At 41.9% G+C, this 19,716-nt stretch overlaps 1 protein-coding gene across 1 annotated transcript in view; it reads left to right on the plus strand.

Annotated features, from left to right (window-relative positions):
- fam189a1 (family with sequence similarity 189 member A1) overlaps window positions 1-19,716 on the plus strand; it is a 76,475-nt gene that overhangs the window by 34,913 nt on the left and 21,846 nt on the right. Inside the window, exon 2 of the mRNA XM_018686262.2 lies at window positions 1,697-1,753. Coding sequence (XP_018541778.1) covers window positions 1,697-1,753 — 57 coding nt within the window. The remainder of the gene's footprint in view (window positions 1-1,696; window positions 1,754-19,716) is intronic.

Genomic DNA, 19,716 nt, shown 5'->3' on the forward strand with positions numbered 1-19,716 from the left:
CCTCACAAAACACATAGAGTTTTACAAAGGTAGAATTACTTGGATCAAACAGGCAGATCGATAACAGATGGGAGTAATAAATATCAGAATGAAGCACAGACCTCACAGCACGATGAGTCCAGATAACTTGAATTGTTTCATTTCAGCATCGGGCTGCAGGGTAACTGGTTCCAGGTAGATGGAGCACAAAATCTAAAAAGCAAATCAGTGCTAATAGAGAAACCGGGAGACCGATGAGTCCTGAGAGACAGTCTGATGAAGTCACCCGGGTAGTAAGACAAGATGCTGCATTTTCAGCAAGTCCTACAAAGTAAACAACAACACACATCATCTGTAAACACATGACAGCGTTTTACTGCTCTGACGTCATTTATCTGTGATGGTGTGTGTGTGGTGGCTGCTTTGTGCGACTGCATTGTCTTGTGATGTTGTGTAATTTTTTCTCAGTCCTCTCTCTTGAGATCTTGATCTCAGTTTGACTTTCTTAACAAATAAGCCTTTAGTTTTAACTTTATCCCTAAAAATCCTCTTGTTGTTGCACTATACCACATTCAGCATACATCTGTCAGCTTTTAAAGACGTACACGATTAAATAAAATCAGGGCATACTGAAGTCCCAGTGGCACCAAAGTCTGGGCTTTCAGGTGTCTTCGCAGCTCATTTCCGTCACTGACAGCAGCCAAATGAAATGAGAAATAACTACAGTTTCCTGTATCAGGTTGTATAAGGAGAGAATCACACTTACAAGAAGCCGAGAACGCATTAGAATAGCTTTTAAAATCCCTACCAACTGTGATAAAATGTGGCATCGCACCTATGCACGTTGCAGAAAAAGCTCCCTGCGATCAGTTCTCTGTCATCAACCACCTCAACCTGCAGGATCACATCCATTTGTCCCCAGATAAAGGGAAAATAATGTGTGGAAGAGTGAACCGGTGAATACATGATGACTTGTTGACAAAGAGATCCACATCCACGCTAAAACACGGGTGACAAATCTGATGGCAGATGGGCACAGAATTGCTAAACAAGAGCAACAGCTCCCACCTGATCTGTGTATTACTCAACCCGCATGTAGACGATGATCTTTTCAGAGTGTATTTACCAGAGAAACTGGGGACTTCAATCCCATATTGACAGTCTGTTCAGGGCTTTGATAGATGTTAACAACTTCTCTCTTATTTTTCATAATAATCATTTTATTTGGTAGTGATGCTTGGATCTAGGAACATGGCAACAGTGAAGTCAGATGATCACACAGACTAAAAACAAAACAGCAGATTAGACAAACCACTTAATTTGGAGGTAAAACAGAAAATGAGGGCATCTGAAATGTTGGTAATAATCCCTCACTGCTCATTTATGGAAGGTTTGACGATGAAGGATGTTTCTAACGAACGTTTAGGTGACACATTTACCATCTGTCTTTGTTTGATTACCCAGAGGTTTAGGTGAAAAGGAGGTTAAACTCCATTGTGTTTACACCAGAGAAAACACAGTCAGCACGCAATTTCATGGCAATCTATGGAATCTCTTTAAATTATTTCAGTCTGGATCAAGTGTGGATCAATCAGTGATTTCATTATTGATTAGAAAGTTGAAACTGGACTTTCTCTGTAGTCCAGACATGGGAATTAGTCTTTTTGTTTCACCGTGTGTGTTAGTGTCATTCACCTCTCTGTGTTTCCTCTCCCAGGTGCTGCTCTCCGGGCTGATCGGAGTGGTGTCATGGAAGAGGCCGCTCTCTCTTGTGGTGAGTGTCCTCTGAGCACCAACACTCAGCTGCTAATCTGACAACCCTGAACAAAGCAGTGACTCCCAAGAGAGAGTCTTTTATAGCCATGATAGGACTGATGGAGTCGTAGTGGTGTACAAACTCAGAAGTCCGAACCTTGCTGCTGATCACACGTGTGGTTTAGCAGCTGTAGAAACTGTGTGTGTGAGCGTGGTTTCAACTTTGCGGGCGTGTTCAGGTTGTGTTAAAATCCCCGGATCACAGCTCCAGTGTCGTATGTTTTCACAGCCGCTGACCTGGAAACTGCAGGACCAAAGTCAGTCAGAAGTCTTTGCGGTTTTTCTCACTCTTCTTGTCTGTGCCTGCGTTTGGATGAAAGAATGACAACTTGAACTGTGTTACTCAGTTCAAACACACGCAGCATCACTGTGGATTGAAAGCTTTAAGCTGAACTCAGATCACAGGATGCTGGACCTGAGCCCGAATTTATCAGACTGCTAAAACTGAAATGTTGGACTCGAGGGAAAGATAAATGTAAGAGAGCTCTAGAGGTTTTTTTTAAAGTGGCTTAAGAGCAGATCCTAGCACAGAAACAGGCGGACACACACCTTCTAACACATGTTTCAGAGTGATTGTACACAATACTATTGGTTGTGAAAATCTAAAGCAATAATTCAGAATGGATTAAGATATCTTTAGCTCACTGCTTGCCTTTGACTCAGACATCTGATGCTGATGTTGCACAAGTTTTTCTGTATTTTTTATTGGTGCAAACAACAAGAAACAAGCTGGCACTGATTTGTATGCAACGACTTTCCGTGTCAGTTGTCAGCGTGGTGCTAAATTCTCCTCATTATATGATTTGTCAGATGTTTCTCTGCCACCAGCAGAAATAATTTCTTTTTTCGCTCAGTTTATTTTTCTTTTGGTTTCCATAGAAGCCATTTTCCCGTTATTTTACCCCCATTTATCCGACTTTATTATAAATATTTTAACATTCTTAAGCATAATTCTTTCATTTATTAAGTTATTTACTGTGAAGTGATGAGTAACCTGTAAGAAGAGCAGGTCACATGATTAATCACATGCTCTTCACAGGACTAGCCAATCAGGGGCAAGGATTAACCCTCCATCTATCATGTTGCTCTTTAAAATCCTTTCCATTTTATTTGTGTAAAATCCTTAAGATATCCAGTAGCAATTGATATGTGAAATTAACTAATCCGTCATATTTATCATATATAGATGTGGAAGAAGTGATGGAAAAGTTAGAAATTCTACCTCTGCTGTAAATCAAATGTTCAAATCATTGCAAATAATTGGCTAAAACTCATCTTCTGACTCACACGTGTTGCTTCAGCCAATTCATTATTCATCACGACCAACAATTTTTTTTTACAGCTTTTATTCTTAAAGTCGTGAGCAGGAGTAAAAGTGAAGGATTCTGACTTGTTGTTAAAAAGCCTGGTGCTGCAGTGTGGTGTGTGGCATGTGTCGTATTAGAGCCTGAACGTCATGTAGTGCATGTTGTGGCCCATACTCCCTTTATCTCTGCATTGCATAACATAAATGAGTCGTTTTCCCGCCTCTCTTTTTACTTCAAAAAGACAGATGCTTTGTGGTTTGGAGATGATCTCTGTCTGTCTTCACGCCTCGGATTCTTTCTGTCCTGTAAAGCAGAGATCAGGATTGGGGAACAGCACGAACTACAAGCCCCTGCCCAAGTCTATTTCATGCTCTCTTAATGCCACAAATAATCTCATCTCATTTCTGCAGCTTTACCACTTCGTGTGCAGCCCCCCCTCCCCTCTCACTCCCTTCAGTTTTATCAGCCTGCCTCCCTGCCATACATCTGCATCCTCTCCTTCAACATCTCTACTCCCTCTATTCTTTTCTTTGCTTTTGTGTGATGTTAGAACAGAGAGAAAGATGTGAATCATTTCGCCTTTTGGGGATCAAAGGAAATATCCCATCATTGAGGTGTGAGTAGAAATTTGTCACACGTTGTGCACAGCAAAAGAGTTAAATCCTCTTACCTCTCTTTTCTTAAAAAGCATGACTAATTTACTGGGATAGTCTGTTCCTGCATGTATACAGAGATGTCAGTCCACAGCCGCTGCTCTCTGTCTTTACAGGGGTCTGAACAGGTGATATCTGGTGTGGGTTTTTTATGACTGTTATTGTAGCATCTAATGTTCAGTCCTGACAGACGTGTTTTATCATTTCTGGCCTCGACCCAGCGCTGACTGGCAGGTGACTAATACACCGGCTGGACGCTTTCAGGCCTGGCAACGTCGCACCAACCCATCTGCCAACTGTGGGTGGCCACGCTCTGAATCGTGATTTGTAATAAGTGTAATTTCTTCAAACCTTTTAAGTATTAAAGACTTGGTTTTCTTAGTTGATGTATTTCAGATTGGTCTCTGATCTGGGCAGGTTAGGCAAAACTATTCAGTGCTGAAAGGATTGTATGCAGTTAATTAGGATTAATCTGCAACTATTTTAATAACTTTTCATTTTAAATATTTAAATCAGCTGTTATGCAAAAATCCCAAACAGAGGCAGCACAGTGTTGCTGTTGTTTTTATATATTTGCATGTTCTCCCTGTGCCTGTGTGTTCTCTCCATGTACTTCCTCCCACAGTCCAAAGACATGCAGGTTAGGTTAATTGGCGTCCACAGGTGTGAATGTGAGCCTGTTTGGTTGTTTGTCTCTGTGTGTCGTCCCGGTGAGAGACTGGCAGCCTGTCTAGGGTGTACCCTGCCTCCTGCCCAGTGTCAGCTGGGATAGGCTCCAGCTAAAAGAGAGAGAGGAGGAGATCATGTCTGCCTGTGTACAAATGAAGCTACAGTGAGTAGCTGCGTAGCTAGCTTTGTGTAGATTGGTTACAGCTAACCTGGTTCTCCAGCTTCATATAAAAGTGTGTGGAGGCTCCACTGGATCCCTGGCTACCTCATGACTCCTGTCTTAATGCTAAGCTAAGCTAAGCTAACCTGCTGCTGCTGAAGAAAACAAACACACATGTTCATTTTCTTTTCTTTTTTTTTTACTCCTTTCTGGTTCAAATTGTGATGTGCATGTTTTATTTTTTTATAACATTAACAACCCTTCAATATTTTGACTTATTATAAAACATTTTCTGAGTCAGTCTGTATCTTGAGATCTTTGTATTTAGAGAGACAGGTACGGGTTATAAATAGAAAAGGTGAGGCTACAGAGAAGAAAGCTTGTGCAGCATCCGCGGCTCTGACATGTTGCAGTCAAGTTGCCGAGTGCGATGTTTGGATGGTTGGAGACGGGATGTGTGTAAAAAGCCAGAGTGGAAAGAAGATGTGTTGAATATGAAATTCTCTTGACCCCAAACTTTCCCTGTAAACTCCACATGAAAGATTTATTGATTCTGTATATTGTGCTCGGCGGAATGAGAAAACACTGTGTCCGTGTTTCTTCCACCTTATCTGAAACAGCTAATAAACATTGTAGTTTTCTATCCAGTCCAGTCTGCTGCATTAATGCCACGGCAGATTTACTCTGTATCACTCGGAGCCGGGAGAAAGACAAGACTACCTGCAGTCTTCTGCTGTTTGTGACTGTGATGGATTATGTGTTTAGAGAGAGGAAGACAGACAGAGTTAGAGGGCAGTAAGTCCTTGTTTGCCCTGTAGGGAAACAGCACTGTAATAGTCTGCAGTAAACAGTTTCTGTCTCAGGAAGCCTCAACTGCTGCTGTTGTTCTTAACTGGTTTGTTTAAACTGTTAGCACACACAGTATGTACTGCACATACTTCTATATATGTGTTAATGTATAGTTAATTCCATTTAAATCTACGCTTGACGCAGCTTTCATGTCTGTGTTGAGAAGTATGAGGTAGAGCTATAGCTTAGCTTAGCATTAAGAGTCGAAGCAGAGGTCTGCAGTTAAAAAATTCACATGCCATCGCCTCTAAATTAAAGTAAAAATGTGTCATTTGAAGGGGAGTTAAATGTTTTGCTGTGTGTTAGCAGAAAGTACAGAAAGTTCTTCCTCTGTGAAACGTCTGAGGCCATTTTAAAACACATTTTACACTAAATACACAAAGATTTTAAACACAACCTATTGTAACTCTAGCTCTAGTAAATCACAGACATGATTATTTGTGTCATTTATCTTCTCTAACTCTTGGCAAGAAGGAAAAGCACACTATTTATATGCAATCCCGTGAGATCACATAGTAGTTTAATATAAACCTTTTACAGAGTATCGACCTAATTTCAGTTGAGCCTTTATTCTCAGGTTTTAGCTTGTGTTTATCAGTTCGGCTGTTTCATTCATAAAAAGAAAAGCTTTATTTACTCTGTGGTGACCTGATACTCGCAGGAGGAGGAGGTTTAAATAATGCAGAGGCGCATCAGTCTTGGGGTGAAACGGTCACAGCGCTTGTGAGGTGTCAGGCAGTCAGAGTCTAACATGAGCAGCTACTTTACGTTTCCACAGGGAGGAGGTACAAGTCGTCCTCGGGGTTGTGTCGCTGAACCATGGTCTGAACGTCACACAGTGGCTCCCTGTTTGCAAAGACTGAAACAATCAGGTAGTAGTATTTTTGATGAAGCTGCTCCAGAACTAATGGAACTTAAAGACTGAAATATCTCAGCAACTGTCATGAAATTTGACACGGACATTCATGATAATCAGAGGATTCATCTCACTGACTACTGTTACTGTTATTTTGGAATATTACCGCCTGTGAAGGCCGACCCAGCAGCTGGGTAGAGCTCGTGGAACAAGCAGAGGATTTTCCTTACTAAACTTTCATTGTGCATTGCATTACTGTCAGAAAATGAATTCAAGTCCACGGCTGCTCTGGTCCTCCACTGTAATGCATTAATCAACGGAGCTGCAAAGGTTTTATCTCGACGCCAGCGAGTGCTCGACCTGTGCTGTACGCCCGGAGAATATTAAAGCTGCATCTCTGCTGGGAACATGTTTTTTCAGCGTCGTCCTCTTTTCTTCGCTGTCTTCAGTGGAAATGAGACGCTGTTGAACGTCCCCAAGAGAGCTTCACACTAACACTGTGGACTCCTTGAAAATACCTCAGTTATTGTAAACAATAACCATGACCAGCACTTCTTGAACTGCCAGAGAGGGCTGGTGTTTCATCTCTGTCACCTCGGTGGTGGCTGATGCATCCATTAACCTTTAGAGTGACAGTTTGGACCTGGAGCATGTTTCTGGCCTGATCCGAGGGATACACTCATCCCCCCAGCTCCAACAGGCCGTGTACACTAAGAACAATCATTCATGTTTGATCTGTAAAGATTAGAGCCTGCCATCATGTTCTGTCATCGCCATATTTCTTACGCCATGTAGCTGTCTCCTATTGTGCTCCCGTGGCATATATAAACATGCACACGCTGCATGTACAGTAGGACACTGATGGGCTTAGGAACCTGCTGTGGAGTCCACACCTTTCTATAATGTGTTTATAAATTCTGCTAAATTTATACTAGTTCTGCTGAAGGAGTGAACAAATGACTCAGGATTTTATTCCTTGCAGGATGGAGAAAACTGTGTTTAAACCTTAATGTTGGAGGCCGTCCTCCAAGACGAACGACAGCACCGTTTGTTTCACTAAATGCCCCGAAATGACATGTTTATGCTCAAGTAACGAAGCACTCCAGCAGTCGTATTAATTATGAAAGGAGCGAAGGAGGAAGTCAGGTCAGGTCTGCACAGGGAGGAGGTCAGGGTGCATGGATGGGTTAACATCAGACTGCTGCTGCAGTTCCAGGACTTGTTGTAATGTTGGGAGATAAAATTCACAGACTTTTGAGCAATTAAATGAATTAAACATGTAAAACAAAACAAACATTGAAACAGTTTTGCGACTTTATTTTTTGGGGACTAGTGTTTGTAAAATCCTGGCAGAGGCCCCGCGCACATTTACACAAAGTATTACAGCATGTCTACACAGAAAGCAGTTCGGCCATGTTGTTCAGCCGTCTGCCTCACGCACGTCAGACAGAACAGTTAAGCTCCTGTTTTAATCAGTCCAGCTGTAACTGGAACTCTCATTTATGCTTTGACCAACCTCCTTCTGAATCAGATAAAATCAGTGACACGTGTATTTAAATTTCTAACAAAGTTTCGGAATATATTTCAAGTCTGCTGCCTCTGTAATTCTGCAGCAGTGTTTGTCAGGTTACACACTAACAGCTGAGTGTGAGGCATCCCAAAATAGTGCCTGAATCGAACTCAGCGTGAGAGAGAAACATGAGATACATCACATAATTGCTGACTATTCTGATAATCAGCAAAGACAGTTGGACTCTGTGACAGTGACCGCTGATGCTTAATAAGTGAATATTTGCTAGCTATTTTGTAAGGTTGGAGATTAGTTTCTTGTCCTTCAGGCACCTGTACATATCATTAGTTTATTGCATTGCTGCGTCCTGCTGTTTCTTCCCATGTTTCATTTCATTTGTCCAATAAAGGCACAAACACAGAAAACTAATAATAAGCAACACAACCACCTGCATGTGTTTTCATATCATATCAAATAATGATTAAACCTGAGGGCTGGCTGAGGGAGTCATGGGAATGTGACCAGCCAGTCTACATGTGTTTTGTAGACTTGGAAAAAGCCTATGACTGTGTCCCCTGAGGGATCCTGTGCGAGCCATCCGGTCCTCGCACAACCAAAGTGAGAGCTGTGTACACATTCTCAGCAGGATCTCAATTCACAGCCGAGGTGAGGAGTGTGTCCGGTTTGGGAACCTCAGAATCGCATCTCTGCTTTTTGCAGATGATGTGGTTTTGTTGGCCTCATCGGACCGTGACCTTCAGCACACACTGGGGCAGTTTGCAGCTGAGTGTGAAGCGGTGGGGATGAGGAAAGGCAAAGCTTTCACTTTATTACCCGATCTACGTTCTGACTCTCACCTATGGTCACGAGATAGTGACCGAAAGAATGAGATCACAGATACAGGCGGCTGAAATGAGTTTCCTTAGAGATAGGGTGAGAAGCCTGGACATCCAGAGGGACCTCGGAGTAGAGCCCCCACTTCACATCGAAAGGAGCCTGTTGAGGTGGTTTGGGCATTGTTTAGGATGCCTCCTGGGAGGCTTCCTTTGGGAGGAGACCCCGGGGTAGACCCAGGACACGTTGGAGAGATTATGTGTCTCCTCTGACCTGGGAACACCTTGGTATCCCCCAGGAGGAGCTGGAACTGAACTGAACTGAACTGAACTGCCAGGCAGTAGACATGCATGTGTGCACCAGGGTGTGTTGTCCCTATGGTTAAACTTCCAGTTCAGCTTAATTCGAGTGTGTGTGTGTCTGTTTATCTTAGAAGTGTGCATGTGATTCACAGCGCCATTTCAGAGACACGCTGATGGCTGAAGACTTCCTGCGGATAAATCTGAGTCCAGGGGGAATTTGTTCAACACTCAGTTGTCTGCTTGCGACACACACACACACACAAACCTCGTGACCATGCAGTGGGAGCGAGGGCAGCAGGTTACCCCCTTTTTTTAACAGTATAAGAGACATAAAAACACACACCTCTGCTCTCCACATCTCCAGATATGTAGCTAACGATGCACACAAATCACTAACAGCACATACACATCATAACTGTGGACTTTCCATTACGATCTCATAACTACAGTAGGGCCAGCAGGACATCGGTGAAAGGGTTTATGAGGTGCTCTCTGTGATGGGTTGTGACCTCGACAGGCCATAAATATTACTGTTAGAGGGAGGCAGAGAGAGAGATGGCTGATTACGACAGGGTGGAGTAAAGATTCATATCCAAACACCACCACAACAACAACAACAAAAAAACAAACAGTTTGTTAGTGACATTTTTTATCATCCAATTAACGAAATGATGGAAAGGCTGAGCATCACACTGGTTTAGACGGTTGCGGTGGGTCTGTCCAACCCAATTTAGCTCAAACAGTTGAGCATTTTTCATACAGACCTAAATGGACAAATTAATTCTCTAATTAGGAGTGAAATTAGCCCATTAGCAGCCTCTGTTTCTGGCTCTGTGGCAAGTGGGGATTGGTTTGTGTGTGCGAGTGTGTGTGTTTTCCTTTCTTCAGCAGTAAGTGGCCTAACTTATTGCTTTGGCCCCCCTGGTTTTTTGGCTCCGGGAAGACAATGCCGGGCTTCTCCTTAACCCTAAATCATTCTGATGTCCTTCCTCCTCCTCTCTTGGCTGTTTAGGCTTTCATGGCTTCTAGAAATCTCACTGAAACTAAACCACAACTGTGTAGCACCGTGTTTGATTTAAACGGATGTAAACACATGGTACATGACGTCAGGGAGCGTTTTAAAAATCTCTCTTGCTCAGATGTTTGTGAACATGAACAGCAGACGTTCTCCGGTTTATACTCCCACTACTATCATGCCCTCTGAGGCCGTTAAATGTTTAATTCATGAATAGCTAATAAGAAACAAAAGCACCATGAGAAACTGCAGCTTTTAGTCTTCAGCGGTTTGGTTGTCTTTTGATCATAATGATCCCACTGCGGATTATTTATAGTGGTGTTGTTCATAGTATGCTGTAAATAAGGATATAGCAGTGGGTGGTTTGACTGTACACGTGAAAATTTGTTTGCAGCTGTACTTCACGTGTAGAAGTGTGAGACGACAATACAACGCACAAATGCTTGTACAGAAATCATCTCATGTAAAATGCTGAGCTTCATCATCAAACACAAGCTATTGTTTTCATACAAGGCCAATAATCTTGAATTTATTAACGTCGTTATGTGTTTACCCGTCATCTGCACACAAGTTTAATGTGTCAGGCAGATGAGATGAGTTTCTCAGAGTTTCAGCACGGAGCGAGATAATTACCAGACACAGAGAGAGTTCGTTTCCTGAAGAACAGCAGTGATAACGCCTATAAATCTGTCCCCGCAGCCTCTTCTGCTGCCCACATTTATGACCACTACAGACTTTATTTGTCCACATAAATTTTTGTTTTAACCCTTTTGTGTTTTCCATAAAGAAAACTGTCACCGTGCTTAAAATTCACACATTCGTTTTATTTGCCACGTGTCTTTAATAAAAGAAGATGCTAAAATTCTTTAGAAGCTGTTCCCTCATCCAGTTAAAGTAAAAGATGCTGCTGCACTTGTAGTTTTTTTGTTTGTTTGTTTGTTTTTTGGCTTAAAAATCTGAAAAAAAATCTGCAGGTGCAGTGGACGAAAACACAACTTGACAAACTCCCCAACAGTGTCTTGTTTACTGCTGTAATGTTTATTAATCTACAAGGTTTACAAGGTTGGTCGGTTAGCTGAGCATTTAAAAAATATTTTAGTCTCTAAATAAGGATGCCTGTAGTATTACATCCATATGTAACTTCTTTAATAATTCTGCTTGGACAGTTATATAGTGTAATATTGATTTTGCTGTGATGATGCCACTGTAGGATTTGTAATTGATTGGCGTTTGTGTGTTTTAATCCTCTGTCACCGGTTTGATTTCTCTGCTCCTCTGATCCACCAGCTAATTGGGGAAACCTCTGTGTATATAGTGTTTGTGGAGCTGTTGTGATATACCTCCCCTGACACCTGATGAAGGTCAAATTAATACACACTGCAGCATTAAGTGAGACAGTGTGCAGCAGTTTATTGAATAGAGAGCAGAAGAAGAAAGATGTTTTTGTTTTTTTCTCTCTGTTTTATTATCCTGTTCAGTCCCAAAATAAAACTCTCCCAATTTTCAAATGTCACATTGACAGATTACAGTAATAGATAAAATCATAGCTGATGAGAAATTCACTACAGTCATCCAGCCCACACACACACACACACACACACAAAATAGTGCTATTCTTTCAGCTATTGTTAAGCAGCACAAATAGGCTCCTCTCTTCTCTCGCTCCTGTCACATTGCTGCCAATCTCTTTCTATAGCAAACGGTTGGAACTGTGTGTGACTTTGCAGCGATTGTGTTTTGAGCAAATGGAGGCATTAGAGGCAGGGTCCACCAGTTTATATTCCACAGTTGACTGAGCAACTAGCGCTCTGTGGTCACTTGTCAGGGACTCGAGACGTAATTGTGGTTTGCACACAATCATGTCAGCCATATTTCACAGCTGAGTGAGCTGATACTGCGGCATGACTGCAGCCGCTACTTCACAGCTCTGGCAGGCCTGGCTTATAGCTGCTGAGGACTCGCCCAGCGCTGGGCTACCGGGCTCAGGAGACCACCTTGAGCAGACTTTTGACCTTTCGTGTCTGGAGGAAGCAGATGAAGGCTGGGGCACTATATCACACTGCTGGATGGATGGATGGATTTCTATAAAAACATAAAGATTATCTTTTACCTTTGATGGACGTGCATTTATCACAATAACTGCCTTAATGGCAATAATGTGCAATGATCATTAGCCTCTTTCTCTGCTTCTAGTACTTGACATGAGAGATGGCAGAGAAAAATATCAGGCCTCTTGACACTTCTGAATAAAACTGAGTGTAACATTGGTTTAAACAATCCGTTTTATTCCCTTTATTTACACTGGCTTTTAAAAGATTCCCTCATAATGAGCTTTCAGCTGGGTTCACACCAGAAGATAACTGGGCCGATTATCGGCCTGAATCCCCCCTCCCGATTAAAATCAGCAAAGGCCTGATTATCTGATTGTCTTGTCAGATTCTCCTGTGGTGTGAGGTGTGTTCAGAGTGATTTTACCCTCCGTGATCTGCTCCGAAGACGATAAATATTAAACATGTTCAATATTTACGATTGTAAATCCTGTTGTGTGGGGCGAACACGGAGGAGAGCCGAGCACGCTCGGGGCGTTAGTTACTCTAAAGTTGCGTTTTGCCGCGCAAGTTTTGAGAGTCCAGACTCTGGCTGTTGGTGGTGAATCTGTTAGTGTGTGTTCTCGTTGCACATCACACACTATAAGAACAAAACTACCAAATCTGACGTTATTTGTCGTCATGTGTGCTCTACAGGCTTTACATTTTGAAGATAGCTTCTTAATTTGATAAACTCACTTGAAATCTAAAGTCCCTTATTAAATTGAAATGATTACAACAAACTGTAACGAACCTGTTTTAATGTTCATGTGGGCACCTGTCTGTTATAACCTGACACATACTGTTACTCTGCTGGTACCTTTAAGCCAACACTGTCTGATGCTGCAGCACCCTCCACCTCCAGAACCTTCTCCTTATGTGTGTAGGTTTAATGCTCATGCATGTGTGTATTAAGGAGGATTTAAGGAGGAATCTTCATTTCTGTTGCCTGAGAGAGAAGAGTTTTTTTCTGCCAGATATCCCTTTTGTTCTGTGGCGTCAGCATCTTGTGGGAAAGAAGGGAAAACAGGCGAGTGAAAACTGGACAGTATCCATGTTTGCTGTGCTGATTTTTGCTCATAAACATGTGCATGCATGATTCATGTCTGCACAACTTGTTGTGAATGTATGGATGGCTGAGTCAGTGTTGGGGAGCGTGCAGTTCCAGCAGGCCGGACTCGGGGGAACGTTTAGTCTCGTTGGGTCTCTCTCACGGCAGATACATGTGCAAAGGAACAAAGGAACATACCACACTACTGTAACTACTGCTGCACCAGGAAGGCAGCGCACCGTGATCAGCAACATAGACTCTCTCTCCCTCTTTATCACTGACAGGAGAAAATGAAAGCTGAAAGCCCTGAGTGTGAATAAATATTAGAGCTGAAGTTTGTTTTTATTCTGGCATGAATTGACTGTTGGTGCTGAACAAAGAAGAGCTCTCTCTGTGAGATGGAAAGAGCAAAGTAGAAATTGATTCTTTGGACAAGTTAAGGTGTACGTTGATATCAGAGTGACATCTCATGAAGCGTGAGCTGCAGCGTGGATCATTATATATTTAATTTTCAGTGTCCTGTTATGTCAGAGCAAATATCAAACACTGTTTTAAAGTTTTCTGGCCTGAGGTTGTGCTTTGTGTAGAGTTTTTCAGCCTGGAAAACCCAGTATCATATATACCTGGTGCTGGTTATTTTGGCTGTTGCTTTGCTATATCATTACATGTGATTATTACTTATTAATCAAACAAACTGTCTTTGTATAAACACACAGGAGCTGCTGTATTAAAACTGAATTATCTATAAAATGCATGGTAGTGTAGTTTATTTAGGTAAAGTTACCATTTTGGAGATGCACGGTTTGATAAAAACCAAACCACCTGTTCAGAATATGATCTTCTTTTAATAGAGAGGCTGTAAAATGGAAGGAACAGCCCTGTTTGTTTCTTTTATATTCAGAATTCCTTGCACCACCAGCAAGGAGCAAAACTCAACAGAATTCAGACGAGCACACGTTTTCTCCTTTTTACATTTTTCTTTTTATTAAATTTTTGGCAACAGTTTTTTCTGATACTATTCACCAGTTTTTTTCCCCATGGTGCATCAATACAGCTCTTTTAATTCAAACTGTGTTCAAATTGTAGCACGGGAAGGAAGGAAAGACTGTGTGCAGCGATTCAAGGGAACCATTTGGTGTATGAAAACGGTCTAAACGCTTCCACTGATGTCTGCCATCCTGTGTAATTAGGGAGCTGTGAAGAGACTCTGTTGTTATTACGACTGTATCTGCACATGTAGACCCATGAATGCACAGCACATGCAGCCATAAGGACACTCACAGACATAACACTAACGCGTAAAGTCATATGCCACGATGCACTCACACAAAATTCATGCATACTGATCCCAGACCTGCTTCTGTGTTTGCATCTTCTGTCTCCCTCGTCCTCAGAGGCCTGTTATTCTCTGACTTGACCCAGATGGAGAGGCTTTAGTGGGAGATGTAGCCCACTGCCAACAGAGATGGGCCCCGCAGGACCACCTGTCAGGAGCTGCTAAAGGAAAACAGAGAGACATGAAGTGTATGTGTGTGTGGGTGTGGGTGTCAGACAGACAGACAGACGGAGAGAAAGAGATGAAAACAAAAGTGCATACGTGTGCGATTGTGTGAGCTGAGGAAGACTGGGTGGAAGGTGGTGTTTTGGGGTGGAGAGGCAGTGTACAAAGAACAAATCTGCAGGAAACGCTGTACGACTTAAAACAGAGGGAAAACTCTCAAAAATAGCTGTAGGACGGGATTACTCCCATTCACATGTTCTCTGTAGGGTTTCATGATTTTACGGGTAGATTTTATTTTCTCCTCTTTCGAGTTATTTTTTTACAGATCTGGCAGCGGACCAGAGGGAGGAGAAGCTCCTGAAATGAGAGCTGGCCTGATATATTATGAAATGTTATCTGTGGTTCTCTCAGGAGTGTGCACACAAACAGGAGAAATCTTAACCAGTGCAAGTTTTAATAACGTCTCATTGGCATCCTTTAGATTTAGCATTTAAGGTGCACGGCTCAACTGATTTGATATTGAAACTTAAAAGTGAAAATGGAGAAATGTAACATTAGTTTTTTGCACTATATTGGTTATTTAAATATATCACTCGCTGTCAAAAACAGATAAAATCACTGAGCTAAAACAGGTTGAAATTATATATAGAGCTGCACAGTTAAACGATAATGCAACTGATGATTGATTAAAGTTAAGAGGACGATCTGTGCAGTTTCTACTTCCAAGTTATTTTCCAAACTCACCTGATGCAGCAACAACTGTCATGACTTTTGTTGCTCATTCGCTTTTCAAAATCTATCTCAGTCACGGCTCAAGAAAGAAAGCGTAAACAATGAGAGATGAGAGTGCAATTTTTCATATGAAAATATTTTACCCAGATCTGATGCAACTCTCAAACCAACCAGGGAAATGTTTTTTTGACTCATACAGTGTTTATTGAACTTTTTATAGAATTTCTTTGAACCACAACAGAGCAGAAAGCTGAGAGAAGCGTACGTCAGTGAGTTTCACCAGCGTCACAGTGAAATGAGTTATTGTAGTAAAGACCTCACACTCCTCTCACACAAAGCTTCTGTTTCACTCAGGTTTCACCAGCGAGCCCTCCCAGAACTGTGTGATTGGTGTTTGGGGCACGTCCATTTATCCCTGCTCCTGTCACGTTTCAAACGGTTCAGGAAAAATAAACAGTAACGTATGAGGATGACGATTTATACCGAGAGATAGCAGCGCTGCTGTGATGAGACTGTAGGCGCAAGGACAAAAGCAGAGACAGAAGCTTTAGGTTTGTTTTGATAAATTTCCTTTGGTCGTCCGCCAAGAAAAAAAAAAAACATTTCCCGTTGCTAGGCAACATCATTTTGCATCCTTCCAGCATCCTTTGTGAAATCTTAAAGTTCATTTTGGCTCAGTGTGGATGTTTATCTAAATGTGTTGAAGTTTATCTAACTCCAAGTCTGCTGTGCTTCTACTTATGCAAATACTAAAAATTCAAATGAAATATCTTGTCAGTTTGGCAGAGACCATTTCATTTGTTTCTTTGTTGCATTGAAAGCCGTTTAGAGCCATTGGCATGAATTTGGTTAATTAAGAGTCACAAAAGCAAATAGAGCTAGCTCAAGTAGTCAGGTACAAGCACTACTCTGTGATTGTGAGCTCTTATCAAGCGTCTCCCGTCCAATCACGACGCAGGATCATCAGTAAATGTCCTATAATTAAGCATAAGCAGTGGCTGTTAATGTGAGCTCTGTTAACCTGCAGCACAGAGCTGAAGTGTCTTGCTCAGGGACACTTAAGCAGGGTGGATGTCTGCCAACATGGCGGCTTCACCCCGAGTGCTCCTGTTGAAAAGTGGACTCTCTAAAGCCACCTCGCTGCCAGCCTGAATAAAGAGTGTGTGTTGTTTCTTTATACGCCAGGCAAGCTGAATACGAGAGTACAAGGATATTAGTGTGTGTGTGTGTGTGTGTGTGTGTGTGTGTGCTTCAGGAGCGTTTTCCCTCTGGTCACAGTTTGCCTGTCACCTCTGGTCAGTTTGCATTAGCGCTGCCACTCTCCGTCTCCCACAGCTCCTCGGATCACCTCCTCTCTTCTCACATACTGTGACTCGGCTGGAGCGTCTTTCCTCGACAAACCAGCTCGACTCTTAACAACTAAAAGGAGGAAGCAGAGAGTGATTAATGAAGCTTCTTTAGAGCAGAGACTCACACCCAGGGGAGCGCGCTCACATCACCCCCTCAGCAGTAAAACGTACATACAGTGAGGACTGTATGCACTGTCTGGTTCATCACTTCATTGTTCCCCTCCACTGTATGTGCACATATAGATTTTCTATAGATGTATGCACAGCTGGTTGCAGAAAGATAACTAGGCACGTTTAAAAATACTGCAGTTCAAGCATACTTGAACTTAATTTTGAGGGTTTCATTTTACTTCAACATTAAGATACTGATCAGTAATAACTATCCAGGGTTGTAATATATAACAATGTAATGTGACAGAGGCCAGTTCGCTCAAAAAACCTTTACTTTGTATTTATACTTAGACACAGCGTCGAAAGCGAGACTTATACTGACCCTAAGTAAAGGGTCTGAATACTTCTTGCACAGCTAAACTGGCTAAGGACTTATATGTTCATTTTGGGGCTTTTTTATATTCCTTCCTAAATTTTCATAACTTATTTTTCACAGTTTCAATTTCACTTCATCTCAGAATCACTATACATATATATATATATATATATATATATATATATATATATATATATATATATATATATATATATACATATATATAACCAACCTATGACCTGTGGAGACACTGTCTTTTCTTTCCTACAAAGGCCTGAATATATGGATGTTTGTGTTTCCTGTGATTGTAATGTGAACTATTTATACCCAGTGATTGCAACTAATTTACAAATCCAATTGTGATATAACAATATCTCACAGACACAACTTGATTTGATTTTTTTCCATTCTTTTCCAAAAAGCTATTTTTGGGGGGGTTAGTGATTAATTGTATCTCACCACTGCCTCTGCCTTCACTAAATCTTCTGTACAGCTATGCTCTAACTTTATTTTGTGTTTATTGTACATTAAACTCAGGCTGCTGCAAACCTAATTTCCTTCCACTCGAGCAACGACATTAGAGTGACTGAATTGTATATCAACAAAATGAAACAGATATGAGATGTGGTTGGCTCCACATTGTGAAAAAAGCAAATGATTCACTCTCCTGTTTCCCACATAGACTAAAAGATGTCTCCCTTGAGACAATTTTCAAAAGCTTTTTGAATCCTGCTGTCTTCCTCTTTCTCTCGATTCCTCTCTCTTGTTTACCACATTGTTTCTCTCAGCATATAAAACCGTGCACACACACCTACAGCAACCATCTTCCACATGCTCTTATTATGTGCAAAATGACAGGAAGTGACAGGTAAGGGGTCGGACAAAGGGATGAGCAGAGTGTGAGAGAAAGCCAGGGCAGAGCATGAAAGAGCGCAGTCGGTTGGGTGAACAGGAACCTTTCGGCTCGAGATAATGCCTGATGAATGATGTCCTCCCCTAAGGCCCTGAGAAGCAGGAAGTGTGGCTCCATATTAATTAGAATATGAATTAGATAGACCCTCTTATCTGATGGCTCATAGGAGCGAGAGCAGCATGATCCAGGCAGCAGCAGCAGCAGAGGTGTTTCAGCTCAGGTCACATCACTCGCTTTCAGTCTAAAATCAAACGTGAAAGAAGAGTCAAATATTGTTTTTCCGCTTGTTTTTAAAATATAGACTCGTCATATTCATGGGGAAAGATGCAAACACACATCAGGAAAATAGAGAAAAATAAACATTGCTGCACTCTTGCAGTGCTGTGCACCTACAAATGACGAAACAGACTGTTTAAGCTTCATTGGAAAATGTTTGAAGCAGTGTGAAAATACAGGGTCTCCTGGGGTCTCTGACCTTTTACTTCTTTGGTAATCCTTTTGTAATGTATTTGCATGTGGGAGTGTTATCTTACGAATACTGACCTCATTAAAGGTCTGTATCAGTCTAAGACCCGTGTCTCCACTCTCATGTCTTTAGTTTTTACGGGTGTTTTAAAACTAACATTTTGAGTCGATGGAGCTGCAGAAAATGTTGAAGGAGTGCCAGGGTTATTAGAGTTCATCCTCAGGGGGGGACATTAATTTCTGTGTCAAATTTTCTATCAATCCATGCAGTAATTGTGGAAATGTAACACTCAAAACTTCAAACGTCAACCTGCGGGTGGTGGCAGAGAAAACGTCAGGGGATCACCAGAATCAGTAGACGTCATCCTCTGGGAATCACGAACGTCTGTAGAATATTTCATGTAATAGTTATTGATATATTTCAGTTTGAACTGAGGTGGTGGGTGAACCGATGCACAACATATAAACTGAATATATTTCCTGGTTTGTCCGACATTGTGTGTGTCCTATAATTCACTCATGGAGCCGTCGGCTGTGATTTTCAGCGAGGAGCATCCTTTACAAAGTTCCTGCCGTACTTCTGTGTGGTGCGAGAGTCTGCTGGGACCAGGTCCATTATAGGCCTGTCTCATTACAGCAGCCCCCCACCAAGAGCCCAGAGGGGAGCAGAGAAGGCAGAGCCTCCCTGTTTTAGCTCTTTAGAGGTCAGTGGTTGATTAAAATGTTGAGAAGTGGAGGTTAATCAGCTACTGACCCTCAGGGTGATACTGTCTTTCACGGTCTGTTTTAATCAATAAATGTGAGCTCTGGCAAAGAGATGAACTCCTCTACCTCCTCTACACGCTGCACTCTCACTTCAGTCACTATTCTCACCTATTATCTACCCTCTCTTCATGAGGATGTTTGGAGGTAGAGGACTATACTTGAAGTGTGAATTACACATGATTAAAAAGTCAGGAGGTTAAAGTCAAAAAGTAGTCCAACATATATGAATTAGCTTATCGTGCCTGATTTCCAGGCTTCACGTCTCATCTGCCAGTAAAAGGTGCTGGGCTGCAACTTCCCCATGATGTCTCTGACCACAGGAACTAATCCATCACATCCTGTGGAGATGCAAGCTGACATGCTGTCAACATGACTACACATCAAAACCTACAAAGTCAAGAGGCGAGGTGTGCTTTT

Source organism: Lates calcarifer, linkage group LG2 (assembly GCF_001640805.2).
Source record: "Lates calcarifer isolate ASB-BC8 linkage group LG2, TLL_Latcal_v3, whole genome shotgun sequence".
Taxonomy (NCBI): Eukaryota; Metazoa; Chordata; class Actinopteri; family Centropomidae; genus Lates; species Lates calcarifer.